The sequence below is a fragment of the Hoplias malabaricus genome, chromosome 10, assembly GCF_029633855.1.
Source record: "Hoplias malabaricus isolate fHopMal1 chromosome 10, fHopMal1.hap1, whole genome shotgun sequence".
Taxonomy (NCBI): domain Eukaryota; kingdom Metazoa; phylum Chordata; class Actinopteri; order Characiformes; family Erythrinidae; genus Hoplias; species Hoplias malabaricus.
The window spans coordinates 1-17974 of NC_089809.1; the positions used below are offsets into that span (position 1 = coordinate 1).

General features: G+C 43.9%; 2 protein-coding genes across 2 annotated transcripts; one reads left to right on the plus strand and one right to left on the minus strand.

The window, feature by feature from the left end:
- The first annotated feature begins 368 nt into the window (after positions 1 to 368).
- LOC136708798 (katanin-interacting protein) lies at positions 369 to 5319 on the plus strand. Its single transcript, XM_066683605.1, has 8 exons — positions 369 to 481; positions 928 to 1067; positions 1676 to 1777; positions 1892 to 2052; positions 2435 to 2461; positions 3050 to 3135; positions 4215 to 4280; positions 4318 to 5319. Exons 2-7 carry the CDS (start codon positions 1038 to 1040, stop codon positions 4271 to 4273), a joined length of 465 nt encoding a protein of 154 aa, XP_066539702.1. The 5' UTR covers positions 369 to 481; positions 928 to 1037; the 3' UTR covers positions 4274 to 4280; positions 4318 to 5319.
- Positions 5320 to 7248: 1929 nt separating this feature from the next.
- cox6b1 (cytochrome c oxidase subunit 6B1) lies at positions 7249 to 12910 on the minus strand. The gene is made up of 4 exons (XM_066683899.1): positions 12784 to 12910; positions 10533 to 10641; positions 9725 to 9825; positions 7249 to 7517 (listed from the first exon to the last, which is right to left on the minus strand). The coding sequence occupies exons 2-4, from the start codon at positions 10636 to 10638 to the stop codon at positions 7464 to 7466; spliced, it is 261 nt and encodes an 86-aa protein (XP_066539996.1). The 5' UTR covers positions 10639 to 10641; positions 12784 to 12910; the 3' UTR covers positions 7249 to 7463.
- Positions 12911 to 17974: the final 5064 nt, after the last annotated feature.

Below are 17974 nucleotides of genomic sequence, written 5' to 3' on the forward strand. Positions count from 1 at the left end.
ACACACTCTATCAGATTTGGACAGACTCAGACGAGGGGGCGGGGCCATTCTAAAGTCTCTGCACTTGACGTCAGAAGTGGAGCAGAATCAGAGCGACTCGTTTTATCCTGTGTTTCTGACTCAGGCAGCGCACAGTAAACTGACTGGCTGTTGTTGTCTCACTGTGTGGGTTGGTGGCCTCCAGATTCACACTTTAATGTGCACACACATGCTTTCTTCATCATTTGTCCCCTTTAAAACAGCACTGGAGAGAAATTTGGAGGAAGATATTTTATCCTAAATCATCTTATTTTCCTTGACTGCGTATGTGTTTGTTTGTCTTTGCTCTCTCTCTCTGTGTGTGTGTGTGTGTGTGTGTGTGTGTGTGTAGTTATTTTCCAGCTGCAGCTGTTGACCACCTGGGGCGACCCGTACTACATCGGTCTGAACGGACTGGAGCTCTACGACCAAAACGACCAGAAAATAACCCTCACAGAGAACAGTATCCTTCACCCGGCTCCTCGGCGCCTCTGAACTGCAGTGCACACACTGACCTCTAGTGGCAGAGTGATGACACACACACAGGCTGCTCCAACAGCTGAAAGACATGCCTCTACAGCAGGGCCTTTTCTCCCTCAACTCCAACATCCTCCACTCAAACAGACTAGACTTTATAAAACATCCACGGCGTCGTGTAAAACCATCAGCTCAGGACTTTTATTGTGTATTAACTGACGACACACACCAGCACACAGCGCTGCTCTGGGGCCATTGTCTCCTCATTTCTCTGCATTTCTCACCTGACACTGATGTTAACTCAGTTATAAAAGTGACATAAATCTGCTGAAAGTGAAAGAGAGGGAATGTAAAACAGTCAGAGGATGTAAGAAAGGAATCAGAGGTGTTTATATAATGTCTGTTTGCCGTCTTTAACGTGTGTGTTGTCAGACATCGCCGCGTTCCCAGACAGTGTGAATGTGTTGGAGAATGTGTGTGGTGACGTACGGACGCCAGACAAACTGATCGACGGCGCCAACAACACACACGACGGGCGACACATGTGGCTCGCTCCTGTTCTGCCTGGACTGGTGTGTGTGTGTGTGTGTGAGAGAGAGAGAGACAACAGAGAGAGAGAGAGAGAGTATTAAACTTACCTTACATGCTAAGAGTAAAATTGTATTTAATATTTACAACTCTCTCTCTCTCTGTTGTGTGTGTGTCTCTCTCTCTCTCTCTCTGTTGTCTCTCTCTCTCTCTCTCTCTCTCTCTGTTGTGTGTGTGTGTCTCTCTCTCTCTGTTGTGTGTCTCTCTCTGTTGTGTGTGTGTGTGTCTCTCTCTCTGTTGTGTGTGGCTCTCGCTCTCGCTCTCTCTCTCTCTGGTGTGTGTGTGTGTGTGTGTCTTTCTCTCTCTCTGTGTCTCTCTCTCTCTCTCTCTCTCTCTCTCTCTCACACACTCTCTCTCTCTGTTGTGTGTGTGTCTCTCTCTCTCTGTGTGTCTCTCTCTCTCTCTCTCTCTCTCTCACACACTCTCTCTCTCTGTTGTGTGTGTGTCTCTCTCTCTCTGTTGTGTGTGTCTCTTGCTCTCGCTCTCTCTCTCTCTGGTGTGTGTGTGTGTCTTTCTCTCTTTCTCACACACACACGCTCTCTCTCTCTCTCTCTGTTGTGTGTGTGTGTCGTCTCTCTCTCTCTCTCTCTAGGTGAATCGTGTGTATGTGATCTTTGATCAGCCGATGACGGTCTCCATGATTAAACTTTGGAATTATTCCAAAACATCACAACGAGGAGTCAAAGAGTTTGGGGTATCACTCACATACACACACACACCAACACTCTACAAGGGCACTGGAACATCTCAGTGGGGTTCGACAGTGGAGCTACAAAGACAGATGCCCTCTCTCTCTCTCTCTCTGTAGCTCCTGGTAGATGACCTGCTGGTGTACAACGGAGTTCTGGAGTGTGTGACCCACGTGTCCCGAGGAATCCTGCCAACCCTCGACCCCATCGTCCCCTATCACACCATCCTGTTCACCGACAACACACACATCACACACAGAGAGAGGAACACCATTATCAGGTACACACACACACACACACACACACACTGTGGTCGCTGGTATTGGACCCATGGTTCAGTCGGGTCCCCCTCAGCACACTGCTGCTCTGTGAGAGAGAGATGCTCTCTCTGTGTGTGTGTGTGTGTGTGTGTGTGTGTGTGTGTGTGTGTGTGTGTGTGTGTGTGTGTGTGTGTGTGTGTGTGTGTGTGTGTGTGTGTGTGTGTGTGTGTGTGTGTGTGTGTGTGTGTGTGTGTGTGTGTGTGTGTGTGTGTGTGTGTGTGTGTGTGTGTGTGTGTACCTGATAATGGTGTTCCTCTCTCTGTGTGTGTGTGTGTGTGTGTGTGTGTGTGTGTGTGAGAGAGAGAGAGAGACACTATGTGACACTGTGTGTGTTTATTCCAGCCCCAGACGCAGTTCACATCATAAACTGTGAGTAACTGAGTCAGTGTCAGTCCCACTGTGTGAGTGACAGCTGTCCGTCAACATGCCCCGCCCACAGACACCACCCACTTTAACCCTTACAAGACTTTCATTATTAGAGCTGTTGTTTTAATCGGACTCAGGCTGAAAAACAGACAATTAACTACAGTCATCTGCATAAATCTGCATAATTAATCACACGCGGAATTCCGTTTACTTTTAAACCAAAACAAAAATGACACACACTTCACGGCTGTCGCTCTTTTACAGAAAACACACAATGTCCCTTTAACAGCGAAGTCTCTGAATTACATTCATTATCACGTTATTGTGTGATGTCAATCATCCAGGTTCGAGCCTGAGGTCCCGAGAGTCTGCATTTTCAGTCAGAAACAGTTCCTAATGATTACAGCAGGAGTTAGGGATGTTTTCTGTCAGTTCTCTGTGACTTCTAGGGGTTAATTCCACCTCTCCATCCTCCTCCACCTCCTCCACCCGCCCTGGCCTCGTCGTTCCGTCGCGTCTGTGTCCAGTAGAGCGTCTGCGTGTGCTTCACTTACTGCCTGTCTCTCTCTCACACGCCTGTCTCTCTCGCAGTAACCACGTGGAGGACCAGGACGTGAAGATGACCAACGAGAACCAGATCGTACACCAGCACAAGAAGAAGCAGACGGCAGACCCCGGTGACCCACTTCTCCTGATTTTCTAAGTGAAGATAAAGTGAACACGGGTCTGTGGGGCGTTCCCGGGGTGCAGCGGTCAGTACCGACCCAGAGCACTCAGGATAAGGACGTCCGAGACCGGTCGGTACTGACCGCTGCACTTCGAGAACACCACAAGACCATAGTTTTAGAGACTGACCACAACATGAAGACCATCACAGTGTGGCCCTCAGATCATTACACTGACCATTCCCTCTGCTCCAGCATCAACTTCAGGAAGTGTATGACATACACCAGCCCTTCACCAGGGGGCGCTGTACCCAGATCAGTGTTCATTCATAACAGAAATATTAATAATAATAATCTGTGTGGAAGATAAGCCTCAGCTCAGACACGAATAGCCTTTATTCTTCAGCAGCTGTTCACTCTCTAACTTTTATTACCTTTATATTTTATATCACACACACACACACACACACACACACACACACACACACACACACACATATCACACACACACACACACACACATATCACACACACACACACACACACACACACATCACACACACTCACACACACATCACACACACACACACATCACACACACAGACACACACATCACACACACATCACACACACAGACACACACATCACACACACACACACACACACACTCACACACACACTCACACACACACACACATCACACACACATCACACACACACACACACATCACACACACACATCACACACACATCACACACACATCACACACACTCACACACACATCACACACACTCACACACACACACACACATCACACACACACACACAGACACTCACACACACACACACACACACACACACATCACACACTCACACACACACACACATCACACACACACACACACACATCACACACACATCACACACACACACTCACACACACACACATCACACACACACACACACACTCACACACACACACACATCACACACACAGACACACAGACACACACACAGACACACACACACACACACTCACACACACACACACAGTAAATTAACTACGTTTCTCGCTGTGTTCTTGTTTCAGCGCTGCGACCCAAGACCTGCATGACTGACTCAGGAAAACACGGAAAGCGCCGATACTGAGAGAGAGAGAGAAAGAGAGAGAGAGAGAGAGAGAGAGAGAGAGAGAGACTCACTTCTGCGTTCCCTCACACACCCCTCACTGCTTTAGTCCAACACTTTTCTGCACTTGTATCATATGTACAGCACAGATCTATATATTCACAGATGTTCTACTCTTTATTCACAGACTTTAAACTGTAACACACTCTTTAAACCAAGTGTCCTTTCTGCTGTGAGACAAAGTAGCTTTAGAGGCGTCAAACCCTTTCGATGTGAATTCTTATTCCTTTTAAATGTATAACACCCCTCCGTTACCCCCCCTCCCCCTCCCTCCGTTACCAAACCAGCAGCCCACAGCCAGAAGACATTGTTCCCATATTATCTCCAGAGGAAAGACTACAAACCGAGCTGTGTGCTGGGGTCCCTGTGCCCAGTGGAGGAAAGGATCTCGTATCTTTAAATAGACCTTAGTGAGGCTCCCGACGCAGTCTAGGCATTGATCTTATCATCAGGAGGTCAGCGGTTCGGTCTGGAGTGTCTGCGCTCTCCTCCGGCGCGGTGAGCTGTCCACTAGCAGCGGTGTGGAAAGAGGAGGTGCTTGTCCTAACCCTGAAGGAGCTGGGGGCGTCGTGTGATGAGGGAGTGATGCCCTGGAGACGATGAATGACTAGGAATAACAATGATACTACACCATGAGCTCAGCGTTGTGGGACAGAGCTGATCCAGTGGCCGTTCTCCGGAGTGTGTTTTCCTCTCTGTGACGGACGGAGGGTAATGAGAGGATGCTTTGTGGTTTGCGTCCGTTCTGAGAATTTACAGCTCGACTCTAAACCCAGGTCCTCTAACTGCACACAGATGTTCAGAGCTCTCAGAGGACCGTCTGCAGGGGTTTGTGTTGTTGTGTTTTTAAAGGAGGCGTGAGAACGTGCAAAAAAGCTGCTTTCTTTTTTTAACAGGAGTAACGTATGGTTTTTGATGTTTTCTCTTTTTTAAAACCCCCTGAACATGTTTGTACTTTAGTTAAAAGGAGAATATTTGATGTACGTCTGAGTTAATAAAATGTGTTGAAAACCTTCCTGAGTGCTTTAACGTTTAATGCTGGAGTACATTACTGCTCTCATCTTTATAGACGAAGCAGAAACAGAGGATTTAACCCGGTCTCTTCTTTCCTCGGGGTCCACGTTGTTTGTGTTTGATGTTTAAACCAGACCTTAATTTGATTTCATACTGTGCACAGATTTAGACAGATTTCTCTCTGCCCTCGACCAGAAACACCATTAGACCCTGTTCAGATCACAGCACTGCTCCTTCTGATCCAGGTCTACGGTGGCCCAGAGAGTCCACACACAGTGATATTTGGGAAGATAAGGACAGCATTAGATTCAGAATGCAGCGTAAATATGATGCTTTAATGCTGGTTTGTTCCTGTTTCCCTTGGTCTGATGTTTGTGCTTTGACCTTCTGGGCCACCGTACAGTACATGCTGCAGACCCTTTCAATGATTTACAACAGGAGAAAGGGTGACTTTAGATAAACATCACTGCTACACCCTGAAAAAGGGCTCAGAGCTGTGTTACAAATGCATCAGTGCGCTCTGAAATGATTATTATTTGTACCTTTTTCAAGTTATTTTTTTTTAAAGCACAGAGTATTTAGAGATTTGAGTTTGAGCGGAGTGTGTGAAGGTTATCGCTGTGGTATTAGCTTCTGTTACTTGTTAGCTACATTAGCCTTGTGGCTCCAGTATAAACCCTAAAGACCTACGTTGGGGGAAAGTGGGTGACGATGAAATGGGAATGAAATCTATTTTATATCGTGACCCGGGCCTTTGTTCAGAGTCCGGTCGGTTCTGATCTTAAAACAGGTGCACACACATTTCCTGATCGTTCTTAACTGTGCCATCTCCAGTTCAACAACCTAAAAATAAACTTGATCTGCAGCAAATTATCAAAACTATCAACATATAAATAACAGCCACAACAATAAGAACAGAACATGCTTTGAGTTTAAAATGTTGAAGGAATTAAAAAAAAGAAATTCCATAGAAAAATGAAGACCAGATGCTAGCTGTGCTAACCCGCTCCACTGCAGTTAGCAACATTAGCCTCGCAACACGATGCTAATGAGGTCTAATGATGTTTTCCAGTGCTGGTGGGGTGTAGATTTCTCTGGGGAGGAACTCTCAGGTGAGGTGTGTGTGTGTGTGTGTGTGTGTGTGCTTGCTGCTGCTGCTAGCCGTGTTGGCGCTAGCCTCTTAGCTCCAGTGGAAAATAAAGAAGCAAACGACGATTCTTGAGACTTTAGATTTTTAGAGTTTCAGCAACAAACTGGTATCTGCTCGTTTGCCTTTCCTAGTGCCCAGATTGTGTTTCAGAAGTTTGAACCTGAGTTTGAGTTTAAGCTGCAAGATTTTAATTGGTTTTCATAGTTTTTGTTCACATTATTTTAATTTTAAACCAAATTCATTCATTGTCTGTAACCCTTATCCAGTTCAGGGTCGCGGTAGAATCACTGGGCGCCAGTCCTTCACAGGGCGACACACACTCACACATTCACTCACACACTCACACCTACGGACACTTTTGAGTCTCCAGTCCACCTACCAACGACCCTGGAGCTGTGACAGAGGCACTACCTGAGTTCCTTTTACTTCTGGAATTCAGATTCACTTCTGACTCAACATCAGAATCAATTCTGATCAAATAAAAAAATACAAATACAAAAGTAAAATCTTTTTTTAAAAATATATAATAGAGATGAGTTTTAAATTCCTAACGGCCCCAGAGTCTCTCCTTTCAGACCCTGGGCCTCTCCGACCCTGGTGAATGTTTTGGGGAAACCAAAGGGGACCTGGGTTTCTGTGTGAGCTAAAGATGTAAAACTGAAGACAAGGCCTCAGATGTTCAGTGTAAAATGGATGTAAGTAGTGTGCAGTGAAGCTGGACCCACAGCCGGATCGGACCTGGAGAATAAAGCACTCACACTGGGCTCACGTCAGAACGCCTGAGAGATTTTAATGCACAAACCTGCAACACAACACTTTCACTTCATTAAGGAATGACTACAAAGGTCCAGCTGCCCTGCGGAGCCACAGGTGCATCATGGGAGATGTAGTTCCGGTCCCATTCTGCAGGGTACAGTAACACACACTTAAGGACATGGTTTCAGGTTCCCATGCCGACGATGACGTCACTCTGTGGCGAAGAGATGCTCATATCTTCCCAGGAAAAGTCCCATCATCCCTCTGTGTGTCCCACTTCTCAATCTAACACACACACACACACACACACACACACAAAGAGATGAGGTCATTCAGTAATGGAAATATTTAGATGCATTTTATAGCATCCACACTGTCACTGTCTGAACAAAACCATGTATTTTCATTTTTAGTTTTAAACATTTAACACATTCAGCCCAAACATTGCTTTTACACTTCACTGTGCAGCGACAGATGAGCTACTGTCTCTGACTCTACATCTACAAGGTGGACCAACGAGGGAGGAGTGTCTCACAGAGTGGACAGAGAGTGGACACAGGGTTTAAAAACTCCAGCAGCACTGCTGTGTCTGATCCACTCTACACCAGCACAACACACACTAACACACCACCACCACGTCAGTGTCACTGCAGCGCTGAGAATGATCCACCACCACATCACACCTGCTCTGTGGGGGTCCTGAGCGCTGAGGAACAGGGGGGAAGGGGGGAAGGGGGATAACAAGGTATGCAGAGCCACAGATATACTAAATAACCTGGTAATGAGTGTAGAGGCAATGGTGTGGTCAGTGGAGCTGAGAGAATGGAGTGTGAGTGTAGAAACGAGGAGGTGGTTGTAATGTTAAGGCTGATCGGTGTGTGGAGCTGACTCCTTGTATGGAATTTTCACTGAAGGCCCCAGATTTATCTGTTTCCCCGCGAGCAGCAGAGAGGATAAAAATACCACTGATGACCTCCATCTGTTTTTATGATATTAGCTCAAAAAGACCAGCAGTGATACCATCTCTCAGCATTTGTGTGTGGAACAATGGAACTGTGTTTTCTGGAGCAATAGAACACCATCCACTTCCTTAACACCAGCACCTGACCTCACTCCTATTGATCTGGGTGAATGCAACACCCCAGTGTCTGTAAAAGGGTAAAAAAACAAAGTGTCTGGGTCCGGTGCTAGGCTTTCTCTCTCTCTGCTCACGGCAGAGAAACGCCATCTGGAGGTTTTTAGACAACGGAGAGACTCCAAACGCTGAAAAGCACCAACCGAGATGAGGATGTTGCTCTATTCCTGCTCCATAGGGGGGTCACACTGACTTATTTCTGCTGTTACAGTTACATTACTTAAGGTGGAACTGACTCTAAATTCAGGAGAGCGCTAACTGCATGAAAGTAAACGCAGAGGGAAAGCGCTACAAAACTAAACAGCTCGAGTTACACATGAGTTTCTGTGGGAATTCAAACAGTGAATAAACACTTACAGACAATTTACACTTCAGACACCAACAAGATACAGTCACTTCTTACTCACACACACCGCCCCACCTTAAAAGATACAGTCACTTCTAACTCACACACACTGCTCCACCTTAAAAGATACAGTCACTTCTAACTCACACACACCGCTCCACCTTAAAAGATACAGTCACTTCTAACTCACACGCACTGCTCCACCTTAAAAGATACAGTCGCTTCTTACTCACACACACTGCTCCACCTTAAAAGATACAGTCGCTTCTAACTCACACACACCGCTTCACCTTAAAAGATACAGTCACTTCTAACTCACACACACCGCTCCACCTTAAAAGATACAGTCGCTTCTTACTCACACACACCGCTCCACCTTAAAAGATACAGTCGCTTCTTACTCACACACACCGCTCCACCTTAAAAGATACAGTCACTTCTAACTCACACACACCGCTCCACCTTAAAAGATACAGTCGCTTCTTACTCACACACACCGCTCCACCTTAACAGATACAGAGTTTCTGATTGTAAATAAACCTTTACTAAAGATTGCCACAATTGTAGACTCTACATTAAAGGTAGGGATGCATTGATACGATACCTGTATCAGGCAAAAGGCCGGTACCCTGCTCTTACACTCATTAAAAATACTCATCGTCTGATACTTTGGGCTAAACGTCAGAGAAGTGAGACTCAGGCGGTTGCGTGGACTGTAGGAGGGATCCAAACATTGGAAAACAGAAAAAAATGTAGGGTATGGGCCCTTTAAAGCAGAACTTATTAACACTTTCAGGGACAGAATTCTCCTGTCAGTGTCTGTGAGCCCTGCTCCGAGCTGAGGGCAGGTCAGGGGCAGCTGTATTCGCTGGTCTAGAAATAGAAAGAGAACGGTGACTACGACCCACAGCACACGTTCACAGGGACTTCTCTGAAAGATTTTACCATGTATATATATGTGTGTGTGTGTGTGTGTGTGTGTGTGTGTGTGTGTGTGAGCCTGTCTCTTACCCATGAGTTGGGGCAGATTGATTTGTAGACTCTTTTGTACCAGTCACATGGAGTTACGTCCACTCCTTTGGTTTCCAGGGCTTTCTGGCAGCGGTGGTAATCTGTACAAAAATGTATTATAAATTATACACTTCCATTAACACTGGCTCTGACTGCTGCAGCTACATACACTCAACACACACATGGGTGAAGGCCTGGGCTCTTTTATAGTAACCTTTGATAAATAAGGATCAAAATATAAAGCTGTTAGTTTCTGCATTTAACATGATATTTAAAGTAGACATATCCCCCCTCGTCTCCACAGTGGAACACAGTTCTGTTTCTTTGGTCCAAACCCCACGAGCCCCACAGCAGTGTTCTCCCCCTGTGTAAACAGCCCCTGTTCAGAACGCCCGCTTTCAGCACCTGTTCCTTTAAATGATAATGAGCCTCTCACTGTTCACCCCGACCCCGAGCGCACAGCAGTGAGGAGCGAGGAGCGAGGAGCAGAAGCTCTGGTTTTTAGCCGTTTTCACTCTGTTCTCTTTCTTCTCCGTTTTTACTCAGTGCTCTTATTTCTCCGCGCTCGTTGTGTCTGTTTTGCTGAGTTTAACCTCGTCTTTGTGCTCTCACATAAACACGGGTCCAGCGCTGTGATTGGACAGACTCAGATGAGGGGGCGGGGCCATTCTTAAGTCTCTGCACTTGACGTCAGAAGCGGAGCAGAATCAGAACGACTCGTTTTATGCCGTAGTTGGAACTGTTGTACAGTCTGCAACAAACAATTGACTGCTCCTTAACTGTGTTGAATATATTAAATGGTTCTGACCCAGATAGTTCTGCCAGCAGTTCCTGGTCTGGTTCTGGTTTGGGAAACGAGCGTCGAAGGGCGCTGTGCGATATTTCTGCAGTTTCTGCTGGATGTCCTCCGCCATCACCTGCTCCAACACACAGAAAACACATGTATATTAGCATTCAGACCTTTACGTATTAATGTAGTTTATGATTCAATGTGGGTGACACGGTGGTGCAGCAGGTAGGTGTCGCAATCACACAGCCCCAGGGGCCTGGAGGTTGTGGGTTCGATTCCCGCTCCGGGTGACTGTCTGTGAGGAGTTGATGTGTTCTCCCCGTGTCCGAGTGGGTTTCCTCTGGGTGACTGTCTGTGAGGAGTGTGGTGTGTTCTCTCTGTGTCTGTGTGGGTTTCCTCCGGGTGACTGTCTGTGAGGAGTGTTGTGTGTTCTCTCTGTGTCTGCGTGGGTTTCCTCCGGGTGACTGTCTGTGAGGAGTGTGGTGTGTTCTCTCTGTGTCTGCGTGGGTTTCCTCCGGGTGACTGTCTGTGAGGAGTGTTGTGTGTTCTCTCTGTGTCTGCGTGGGTTTCCTCCGGGTGACTGTCTGTGAGGAGTGTGGTGTGTTCTCTCTGTATCTGCGTGGGTTTCCTCTGGGTGACTGTGAGGAGTGTGGTGTGTTCTCTCTGTGACTGTGTGGGTTTCCTCCGGGTGCTCCGGTTTCCTCCCACAGTCCAAAAACACACGTTGGTAGGTGGATTGATGACTCAAAAGTGTCCGTAGGTGTGAGTGTGTGAGTGAATGTGTGTGTGTGTGTTGCCCTGTGAAGAACTGGCGCCCCCTCCAGGGTGTGTTCCCGCCTTGCGCCCAATGATTCCAGGTAGGCTCTGGACCCACCGTGACCCTGAACTGGACAAGGGTTACAGGTAATGAATGAATGAATGAATGATTCAATGTAGTAGCAACCACAGAGACTCTATTCTCCCTGTTACAGCACAGTGGAACATCACAATGATTTTAAAGCTTTGATAATCATTTTAAGGCCAAAATACTACTTACAAACTGTCTCTGTGGTGGTCCCCTATTCCAGTACCTTTAGTTAGGGTCATAATTGTACCTTATTCTATACTCATTGACTTTAACACCACTGCTGTACCTTTAAAGGTACATTACACTATAATACAATGTAATAATAATAATAATAAGGAATAATTCTTCTAAATCTGTCTCTCCCCTCCTCCCAGTTGGGGGTCTCCGCAGTGATCAGAGGAAAGCAAAGCGCCTGGAGGAAACCCACACAGACACAGGGAGAACACACCAGTGACCTGAGGAGGGGATCCAGCCCAGGACACCGAGGCGCTGGCGCATCACTAACTCAGTTCATGTTATTTTTAAAAATAAAAATATAATGTATGTTGTTTATTTACATTTTTTTGCTATAGCGCCACCTACAGGTGTACACTTAAAGCTGAACTACAGCTAAACGGTTCCCTCTCAGATCCCCAGACACAACATTAACTCCCAGTGGACAATGGGTTCAAGAGCAGGTCAGGAGAAAGTGGACAGAACTATGGAAATGACCACACAACACTCACACAGTGTCCCAGACAAGTATGTCCTCCCTGTCCCTCAGGTTATGGACTTAAACATGAGATAAAGGGTTGTAGCTTAGGCCTGAGGCTAACACACTGTCCTTCAGAGAGCGGTAAACGCCAGATGCACTTCTCCCAGCTGTGGATTAATGTTAAGGAAGTTCAGGACGACAGGCTGCTAACAAAGGCCTTGTTACAAAGCAGGGTACGAGCTGAAGGTCAAAGCCCACAGCCACAACACCGAAGGAATGCGACACTGAATGAACCGCCACAGAAACGCGCATATAATCAGCATAAACACGTGTTTATTTACTTCTACGATCCAGGGTTAGGGTACATTTCTGCTCCAGACTTTAAGAGTGATGCATACGGACCCCAGCCCGGCTCTGACGTGCACGTTACGGTCTGTGCTCCTCCACCGGCCTCTGAGGAGGGTGAGGATTAAGGAGAAGAGTCTCTCAAACCACTGAAACACCCTCAGTGACATTAAAGGGTAAATACAGGGTTTTAATGAGGCTGTTGTTTCCTTTCATTTGAGCGCAGTGCAGATAGAAGGAGGGGGGTGGGGGGAGGAAGAGAATGAAGAGAATAAAACAGGAAGACAGGAACACAGAATGACAGAGAAATGCTGAGAAGAAAGAGTAAGAGAGATATAGAGGGAAAAGAGAAAGAGGGAGAGAATGAGAAAATATTCACTTACCTTTGAGTTGAAAACAGCACGAGCTCTGGGAGTTGCGCGCGGAGGCTGATAGCGCTGGATCGCAATGTATGTGTGTGTGTAAGTGTGTGTGACTGCGCAGGGGTGTGTGGGTGTGTGGCTGTACTTGTATTTCTGCAATGGTGGGGACTAAACCTTCACAATGACAGAGATGAGTCAGGACAGGCCTCGAGTGACAAGGTTTACTCAGGGTTCAATTTACTGATATTAAATTAGGACTAGTTTACTGACATTAAACTATTAGGACTAGTTTACTGATATTAAATTAGGACTAGTTTACTGACATTAAACTATTAGGACTAGTTTACTGATATTAAATTAGGACTAGTTTACTGACATTAAACTATTAGGACTAGTTTACTGATATTAAATTAGGACTAGTTTACTGACATTAAACTATTAGGACTAGTTTACTGATATTAAATTAGGACTAGTTTACTGACATTAAACTATTAGGACTAGTTTACTGATATTAAATTAGGACTAGTTTACTGATATTAAATTAGGACTAGTTTACTGACATTAAACTATTAGGACTAGTTTACTGATATTAAATTAGGACTAGTTTACTGACATTAAACTATTAGGACTAGTTTACTGACATTAAACTATTAGGACTAGTTTACTGATATTAAATTAGGACTAGTTTACTGACATTAAACTATTAGGACTAGTTTACTGATATTAAATTAGGACTAGTTTACTGATATTAAACTATTAGGACTAGTTTACTGACATTAAACTATTAGGACTAGTTTACTGACATTAAACTATTAGGACTAGTTTACTGATATTAAATTAGGACTAGTTTACTGACATTAAACTATTAGGACTAGTTTACTGATATTAAATTAGGACTAGTTTACTGATATTAAACTATTAGGACTAGTTTACTGATATTAAATTAGGACTAGTTTACTGACATTAAACTATTAGGACTAGTTTACTGATATTAAATTAGGACTAGTTTACTGACATTAAACTATTAGGACTAGTTTACTGATATTAAATTAGGACTAGTTTACTGACATTAAACTATTAGGACTAGTTTACTGATATTAAATTAGGACTAGTTTACTGATATTAAATTAGGACTAGTTTACTGACATTAAACTATTAGGACTAGTTTACTGATATTAAATTAGGACTAGTTTACTGACATTAAACTATTAGGACTAGTTTACTGACATTAAACTATTAGGACTAGTTTACTGATATTAAATTAGGACTAGTTTACTGACATTAAACTATTAGGACTAGTTTACTGATATTAAATTAGGACTAGTTTACTGATATTAAACTATTAGGACTAGTTTACTGATATTAAATTAGGACTAGTTTACTGATATTAAACTATTAGGACTAGTTTACTGATATTAAACTATTAGGACTAGTTTACTGATATTAAACTATTAGGACTAGTTTACTGATATTAAATTAGGACTAGTTTACTGATATTAAACTATTAGGACTAGTTTACTGATATTAAATTAGGACTAGTTTACTGATATTAAACTATTAGGACTAGTTTACTGATATTAAACTATTAGGACTAGTTTACTGATATTAAATTAGGACTAGTTTACTGATATTAAACTATTAGGACTAGTTTACTGATATTAAACTATTAGGACTAGTTTACTGATATTAAACTATTAGGACTAGTTTACTGATATTAAATTAGGACTAGTTTACTGATATTAAACTATTAGGACTAGTTTACTGATATTAAACTATTAGGACTAGTTTACTGATATTAAACTATTAGGACTAGTTTACTGATATTAAACTATTAGGACTAGTTTACTGATATTAAACTATTAGGACTAGTTTACTGATATTAAATTAGGACTAGTTTACTGATATTAAACTATTAGGACTAGTTTACTGATATTAAACTATTAGGACTAGTTTACTGATATTAAACTATTAGGACTAGTTTACTGATATTAAACTATTAGGACTAGTTTACTGATATTAAATTAGGACTAGTTTACTGATATTAAACTATTAGGACTAGTTTACTGATATTAAACTATTAGGACTAGTTTACTGACATTAAACTATTAGGACTAGTTTACTGATATTAAATTAGGACTAGTTTACTGATATTAAACTATTAGGACTAGTTTACTGATATTAAACTATTAGGACTAGTTTACTGATATTAAACTATTAGGACTAGTTTACTGATATTAAACTATTAGGACTAGTTTACTGATATTAAACTATTAGGACTAGTTTACTGATATTAAACTATTAGGACTAGTTTACTGATATTAAATTAGGACTAGTTTACTGATATTAAACTATTAGGACTAGTTTACTGATATTAAACTATTAGGACTAGTTTACTGATATTAAACTATTAGGACTAGTTTACTGATATTAAATTAGGACTAGTTTACTGATATTAAACTATTAGGACTAGTTTACTGATATTAAATTAGGACTAGTTTACTGATATTAAACTATTAGGACTAGTTTACTGATATTAAACTATTAGGACTAGTTTACTGATATTAAACTATTAGGACTAGTTTACTGTCAGTAAAATATATTAAAGTCAGTGCTTGGTTTAAATTTAGGAATAAGATTAATTTGTTTAGGTTAAAGTTCTTAACTAAAGGTCACTGAGGTCAGTGTTAGAGTGGGTGCAGTGATGCAGGTTCAGAGTTTGGGTTAAATTTAGAGTTTGGTTCAGGGTCAGCTGTGGATGGTTAGGGAAGAGAGGCTTAGGACTGAAAGGACTTTGGGCTGATTCCCACGAGCTGGGGGGAAAACTGGGGGCGGTGGGAGTGAAGGAACAGGGCTGAGGGGACCTTGAGCAAGGCACCAAACCCACAACTGCTCCCTGGGTGCTGCCCCCTGCTCTGGGTGTGTGTGTTCACTGCCACTGATGGGTTACATGTGGAAGACACATTTCGCTGTAATTTGTACAGAGGCAAAAACCTGCACATTTACTTTCATTAGATTTAGTTAGCTGGGGTAATACTGGGGGTTAAATCATGGTTCAAACTACAGGGTGATAAAGTTAGGGGGTGTTATTTGGGTTCAGGATGACGTTACTACTGGACCAAGGTTAGGTCAGGGTTATTGTTCAGTTGCTGAAGTTAAGGTTGGGGTCAGTAAAGACTGGTTAATACCTCAGGGTTGTTACTCGGGTTCGTGGACTCTGTGTCAGGTCAGTTACATTAAGTCCTCGCGTGTGCAGTAAAACCAGCGCGGCGCTGGTGTGTGCCTGTGTGTGTGTGCGCGGCGTGCAGCTCTGTGAATGCGGTATGGCGGACACGACAGGTCACATTGGCCGCGCGCTTTCAGTTTCCACATGTGTCTATAGTCTTAATACATTCTTCCTCTCTCTCTCTCTCTCACACACACACACACACTCCGAGAGAGAGAGAGATGGAGAGATGGATAGAGGGAGAGATGCAGAGGAGTGAAGTGTTAACTGTTTTGTTCTGTTTTCAGTGCCTCGAGCGGTTGTCCGTTGGGCGCGTGCTCGCATCATTATCATCCGGGAAGTGTGCGCGCGCATGTGAAATTGATAACGCTGACGGCTTCTTTGAATTCTCCATTCCACCTTAAACTGTGCACCTTAAATACCTCCTCCACAGCGTGGCGGGTTTAACACGAGTTTACTGAGAGTCTAAGGCATGGGGGATATTAGGCCAGGCGTGTTCAATAATAATAATAAAGTAGTAGTGTATTGATGTTATTATTAAATAATATTATGCATATTTTTTCAATACGTTCATATACACTTTCCAAATTAATAATTTTAAAAAATTAAGTAAAAACCATCACTTTAATTGACCTCGCTTCACACCTGCAGCCTGTTCTCCACCTTCACTGTTATTCTACTGTGTTTGGTTCTAAAACATGACACTGCTCTTGCTCTAGAACTTCTGAGGAACACCCCCTTTTTAAGGGTGCACCTGCTATGCCTCCTGCCACGTTTAAGGTGGAATTTTATGACTAAAGTATCTGACTGCCCAAGTGTTCTTGTGTAAAGCTACTGTAAGAAATCTGAGGGTGGTCCCAGCGAGGATAGAAAAACCCTTAACTGTTCCAGAGGTGTGTGGGGGAGCTCCACAGAGCGGGATTGCTCAATTTAGCCAGAGTCCAAAGTTGAGGGCTGTCCAATAGGAACCTCCCTCTGCCTCACCTTGTGACACCAGTGTTAGCTTTAGCTGTGAGTGAGGAGCACGGTGTTTATGGTGTGAACCACACCTTCCCTGCGCTCCCAGTAAAAGAGACTGTATTTTATGGCTCTGTTTGTTGTGATGATGTTTCATGGGTTACGATAACGATATCTCTGTTCCATATTTGAGACCACACCCTGCGGTTTGGCACCTGGGGGAGCAATAAACAAGGTCCTGCTCAGTCAAGGGTGCTATGTGTCTTCTTCACTGGGTTTGTCACTTAATTTAACCCCTTAATTAGCTCCGGATCCAGACGAGTTCAGGGCAAACATCCTACACAGAGCTAAAGGTTTGGGCCACATCCCATTAGCTTCTGTCCCAGAACTCCAGCTCAAACCCAGGATTCCTAACATGGGGGTGATGCCAACTGCAGAGTGGTGTCAGAGGGAGGCTGCAGCTGCGCATGCACAAACACACAGTGCTCTATTTAATCGCATTAAAGCAGTCGCACCCAAACACAGGGCTTAGACCAGCAGCAGCACACACACACACACACACACACACACACACACACTCTCCCTCTCACAAACACACACAGTGGAGTGGTGAAGCTGCTCCTGCTGGGCTCATGGCTGTTACCACGACAACTGGTGTCATGCTGGTATCTCCAGTTACTGTACACAGAATCTGAGGGCCATGAGAGAGAGAGAGAGAGAGAGAGAGAGAGAGAGAAAGAAACGAGAGAAAGAAATGAGAGAAACGAGAGAGAAATGAGAGAGAGAGAAATGAGAGAGAGGGAGAGAGAGAGAGAGAAAGAAACGAGAGAGAGAAAGAGAAATGAGAGAGAGAGAGAGAGAGAATGAGAGAGAGAGAGAAATGAGAGAAAGAAACGAGAGAGAGAAAGAGAGAGAGAGAGAAATGAGAGAGAGAGAGAGAGAGAGAAGGAATCAGTGGTTGATGTTTAAATATAAGAATGGACCCCCGTTCACAACATTTTTCCTGTTCCCTCTCTTTCTTCGCAGCAGAGT